This window comes from Gekko japonicus, unplaced genomic scaffold, assembly GCF_001447785.1.
Source record: "Gekko japonicus isolate JY-2015 unplaced genomic scaffold, Gekko_japonicus_V1.1 scaffold4125, whole genome shotgun sequence".
NCBI lineage: Eukaryota > Metazoa > Chordata > Lepidosauria > Squamata > Gekkonidae > Gekko > Gekko japonicus.
Genome location: NW_015172674.1, coordinates 87,017 through 92,500, shown reverse-complemented (window position 1 = coordinate 92,500; position 5,484 = coordinate 87,017). Strand labels below are relative to the sequence as shown.

The following is a 5,484-nucleotide window of genomic DNA, read 5'->3' as shown; positions in this document are numbered from 1 at the left end:
GCCCCACTGCGAGAGGGACCCGGACGAGGCCTTCCGCAGGTGAGAGAGAGGGGGCCCCTGCCCCGGGGGGGGGGGGGGGGGGGGGGGGTCCCGCCCCGCCCAAGGGACGGTGGAGGGGTGGCCATGTCCTTGCGGGCCCCCCTCCGAGGCCCATCGAGTGCCCTGGGGGGGGGGTCCTCTCTCACCGTGTCTGTCTCTGCCTCTCCACCCCCCCAGAGCCGTGCTGCTGCCCTTGCTGGACCTGCCGCCCCCCGCCAAGCCCCTGCTGCTGCTGGTGGATGCCCTTGATGCCGGCCCCTGCGACCGACTGGGGGGCAGGGGGGAGGAGGAGGAGGAGCGCGCCCCCCCGCCGGGGCCCAGCCAAACCATCGCCCAGCTCCTGGGGGGCCACCTCCAGCTCCTGCCCCCCTGGCTGCTCCTGGTCTGCACCGCCCGCTCCCACAGCAAGGGGGTGCTGCGCCTCTTTCCAGGTGAGGAGAGGAGGGGGGAGACAGCGGGGGGGGGGGGGGTTCCACTACCTGCGGGGCACTGAAGAAACACCGGGTCGGACCACGGGTCTGTCAGGGCCCATGTTGTCTCTCCAGAGTCCCCGGTCACACTCCGTCGCCTCCCCACATGACCCTTTTTAGTCGGAGGTGCCGAGGGGGGAACCTGGAGCAGGGGCTCGGCCACGGAGCCACGGCCCCCCTTCTCGGGCAGCGTGTGGTGGGAGGTGGGAGAACAGGAGCGGGGCTCGCACCAGGGTCCGGGGCCTGTTCCTGACCGGCCTGGATTCTTTACAGGCCAGATGGGTGTTTGGGGGGGGTGCTTCTTTTGGCCGTTGTCCGTGCTCCCCCGAGAACCGGAGGAGTCCTAAAATGTGTGGGGCTGGGCAGCCACCTTGTGCCGCTGCTCCCCTCCCCCGGGGCTCTGGGGCCGTCCTCACCAGTGTTCCCTCTAAGCTGAGTCCGGGGGAGCGAGCTCACAGTTTTTTAACTTCCAGCTCACACATTTTTGTCTTGGCTCGGGAAAGAGGGCTCCAGAGCAGCCAAATTGCTGGCTCACGACTTCAATACTGGTAGCTCACCAAGTAGAATTCTTCTTCTCAGGACTCCACAGCTTAGAGGGAGCATTAGTCCAGTGTCCCCTCTAAGCTGAGCTCGCGTGAGCTAGCTCACAGGTTTTTTTGCCTCCGGCTCACACATTTTTGTCTCGGTTCAGGAAGGAGGACTCCAGAGCAGTGTTCCCTCTAAGCTGAGTTAGTGTGAGCTAGCTCACAGCTTTTTAGCCTCCTGCTCAGAGATCTTTGTCTTAACTCAGGAAGGAGGGCTCCAGAGCAAACTAATTTATGCAGGAGCCAAATCGTTTGCTCACAACTTTATTGCCAGTAGCTCAAGAAGCAGAACTTTTGCTCACAAGACGCCATAGTTTAGAGGGAACATTGCTCCAGAGCAAATTGATTTCTGCAGCACCCTATAATTGTTCTCTCCCAACTTTAATGCCGGGGGCTCACAAAGTAGAATTTTGGCTCGCAAGAGGCCACCGCGTAGAGGGGGCCGTGGTCCTCACCCATGGCGTCTGGCTCTTCCCTTCCAGGCTTCCGCCGGCTGTGCCTGGACGACCTGCGTCGGGAGGCGGTGGTGTGTGACTTGCAGCAGTACATCCTGGCCCGGCTGGACCGGGAGGAGGCTCTCCGGCGGCCCCTGACGCACGACACGGCCGAGGCCCTGAGCCAGCTGCACATCAAGAGCAACGGCTGCCTGCTGTACCTGGAGCGGGTGCTGGACGGCGTGGCGGGGGGGCTGATCACCCTGCGGGAGGCGCGCCACATCCCAGGCACCCTCCCCGGACTCTACCTCTGGCTGTGCCAGCGCCTCTTCCCCGGGCAGGAGTTTGCCGCCGTCCGCCCCGTGCTGGAGGCCCTCCTGGCCACGCCGCGCCCCCTGGGGCCCGCGGAGCTCTACGCCGCCGTCTGGACGTGCCGGCCGGTGCCCTGGGGGGAGTTTGAGAGGTGGCTGGCGGCCCTGGCGATGCTGGTGCGGGAAGGCCCCGGCGGGACGTGCCTCCTCTTCCACGCCAGCTTCGCCGAGTGGCTGTGCGACGTCAAGCACTGCACCCAGAAGTACGTCTGTTGCCCGGCCCGCGGGCACGCCTTGCTGGCCATGCGTGCCTCCTGCCGGGCGCCACGGCTGAGCCCAGAGCAGGTCCACGAGCTGGCCCGCCACCTGCTGCATGCCGGCCTGGGGATGGAGCCCTGGCAGCTGGCCCTCTGGCTGGTGTGGTGCGGGGTGCCCGTGGAGCACTGCCTGGAGGAAGACGAGCTCCTGCTGCCCGTGCTGGAGCCCCCCGTGGTGGAGCTCCTGGTGCTGGCGGGGGCCCGCCTGGGGGACCAGGGCCCCGGACCCTCCCTGCAGCACGCCCTGGAGCGCGAGAACTCGGTGCGCCTCTTGTTGGAGAACGGCGCCAGCGTCAACCAGCGCGACGCCAATGGGCGGACTCTGCTGGCCAGCGCCGCCCACAGCGGCAACCACGAAGTGGCCGGGCTGCTGCTGGCGCGGGGGGCGCAGGCGGAGGTCCCGGACCGGCACGGGCAGACGCCCATGACTCTGGCCGCGCGCCAAGGCCACACCAAGGTCCTGCTCTGCCTGCTGGCTCACGGGGCCAGCGTGGACCGCCCCGACCGGGAAGGGTGGACGGCGCTCCGGGCTGCTGCCTGGGGGGGCCACAGCGAGGCCGTCGGCATCCTCCTGCGGGCGGGGGCCAGCGTGGACTGCGCCGACGCAGAGGGGAGAACGGCGCTGCGGGCAGCCGCCTGGGGGGGCCACGAGGACATTGTGGACACACTCCTGCAGCACGGGGCGGACCTCAACCGGGCCGACACGGAGGGGCGCACGGCTCTCATTGCAGCTGCCTACATGGGACACCGGGAGATTGTGGCCCTGCTGCTGGCTCATGGCGCTCACGTGGACCATGCTGACGTGGATGGGCGCACGGCGCTCTCCGTGGCGGCCCTCTGTGTCCCGGCCAGCCGTGGCTACGCCAAGGTGGTGGAGCTGCTGTTGGAGCACGGCGCCTCTCCGGGGCACGCAGACCGGGACGGCATGACCCCCTTGCTGGTGGCCGCCTACGAAGGCCACGCGGATGTGGTTGAGTTGCTGCTGGAGGCCGGGGCTGATGTGGATGAGGCCGACTCAGCGGGCTGCACCCCGCTCTTAGCCGCCGCTTCCATGGGTCACAGGGCAGTTGTGGACTCCTTGCTCCTGTGGGGTGCGGCCGTGGATGCCCTGGACAGCGAAGGCCGGACCGTGCTGGGCGTGGCCGCCGGGCAGGGCAGCGAGGCCGTGGTCAAGGCCCTGCTGGGGCGAGGCCTTGACGAGAACCACCGGGACGGGTTGGGCTGGACCCCCCTGCACCTGGCCGCCTGGCAGGGCCACGCCCGGACCTGTGCCGTGCTCTTGGAGGCCGGGGCCCGCGTGGCTGAGCCAAACCGCGACGGGCGGGCCCCGCTGATGCTGGCCGCCCAGGAGGGCCACGTGGACGCTGCGCGGCTCCTGCTCGAGCGGGGCTCCCCCATCGACCACACCGGCTACGACGGACTCTCGGCCCTGGCCCTGGCCATGCTGGGCGGGCACCGCGCCACGGCCGAGTTGCTCCTGCGCAAGGGGGCCGACGTGAACCTGTCTGACGCCGAGGGCCGCCCCATGCTCTATCTCCTGGTCCTGGAGGGCCTCGTGGACATGGCAGAGCTGCTGCTGGAGAACGGGGCCGGCCTCGAGGGGCGGGACGCCCAGGGGCGCACCGCCCTCCACGTCGCCTGCTGGCAGGGCCGGGTGGACGCCACGCGCCTCCTCCTGAGCTACGGGGCGGACGTGGACGCCGTGGACAGGGAGTGCCGCTCCGTCCTCCACTTGGCTGCCTGGCAGGGCCACGCCGGCCTCGCCCGCCTCTTGCTGGAAAGTGGGGCGCAGCCCGACCACGCCTGCAGCCAGGGGGCCAGCGCTCTGGCCATCGCAGCCCAGGAGGGCCAAGCTGAGGTGGTGGGTGTGCTGCTGGAGCACGGGGCAGACCCCGACATCCGTGACAGGGCCGGGCGCACCCCCACGCGCATGGCGGCCAAGCAGGGTCACCAGGCCGTGCTGCGGCTGCTGGAGCGCCACGGGGCAGCGTCCGTGCCCACCTCCCCGCAGCTGGGCTCCTCCGGCAGCTCCAACAGCAGCCCGGCCCCCCCCGGCAAGCGGTCCAGCTCTCCCTCCATGGACTCTGTGGACGAGCGCTGCAAGTCCCGGGCGTCCCACGACGGCTCCTCGGCAAGCACCGCGTCCACGTTCCATTCTCTGGCCACTGCCCAGACGGTGCCCATCGATTGCCTCAGCTTCGCCCAGCAGATCCAGCAGCACTCCCTGCCCCGCCGGCGCCAGGCTGCCCTCTCAGCCGCCCCCCGCTCCGTGGGCCCGGACAAGCCTGGCGGAGGGCCCCCCGGGCCCCCCATCCTCTCCCTGGACTCTCTGGACCCTCACCTGCACCTGAAGGCCGCCATCAAGCTGCAGTTCGAGGGCCCCACCTGCGGCTACGACTACAAGCAGGAAACCCCCCTCTGACCCACCCTGGGGGTGGGGGGACCCGGACAGATCTCTTTGCACAACGTTTCCGGAGGCCGGGCTGCCTCTGCCGGGGGTGGGGTGGGGTGGGGGAGTTACTGTCTGTGCCCAGGAGCTTCGGCAAGGGCGCCTCCTCCCCGTCTCGGCAGGAAGCGCTGCCCCTTGTCTGGGGTGCAATTTCCTCTCCTGCCCACGGCTGCTCCCAGAGAGGTTGTCCAAGACCCATGGACCTGGCGAGCGGGGGGGGGGGGGTCCAGGCCGCGCTGCCGTTTCCCTCTCGTCTGTGAACGGTGAAAGCTGGGAGGGCAGGAGCCCACCCCACACGCAGAGAGCACAGCAAACCGGGGGTGGGTGGGATTTGGGGTTCTCGAGGGCCGTGGGGCCAGGGGTGCCTGAGACCTCAGGATGTGGAGAGAAAGGCAGTGGCCCGCCCTCCTCCCTGATGGGGGGGATGGGGGGAAGAATCCGGGTGTGTGTGCGCGCACGCGCCTAGGGGCAGAGCCCCTCTCCCCTGAGGCCAAGGCCTCGCTCCCTCCACTGCCTTCTGTTCCCTTCCTGGGGGCTGCTACCTCTGCCGCAAGGGGGCCCTGCCCCAGACCCCGATGTTCCCGAGGGAGGCCGGGCCCAGGGAGGCATTCCTCCTGGGGGGAGGGGGCGCATTGTTCCCAGGCCCCCTGTGCAAAAGCAGGCCGAGCCCCACCCGTGGGACTGGCCGTGGGGGCCGGACACAGAAGGCGGGCCTGCCCGATTCTCCAGCCAGGAGTCGCCGGGAGGTCTGACCCACTGCCAGGCCAGCTGTGCCTGCCCCGCCCCACGGGCAAGAGAGGGAGGTGTGCAGTGCGCGCCCACCCCACCCCACCCCTGGCCGGCCTCTCCTAAGGGTCCTGCCTCGGGCATCTCCGTCTGC

At 69.5% G+C, this 5,484-nt stretch overlaps 1 protein-coding gene across 1 annotated transcript; it reads left to right on the top strand.

The window, feature by feature from the left end:
- Positions 1-4: 4 nt before the first annotated feature.
- Positions 5-4,613, top strand: LOC107119293 (ankyrin repeat domain-containing protein 50-like; the record flags this gene model as incomplete). The annotated part of the gene is made up of 3 exons (XM_015421758.1): positions 5-39; positions 217-470; positions 1,576-4,613. Coding segments are annotated over 3 exons (3,291 nt in total), but the record flags the coding sequence as incomplete, so codon positions are not given.
- Positions 4,614-5,484: the final 871 nt, after the last annotated feature.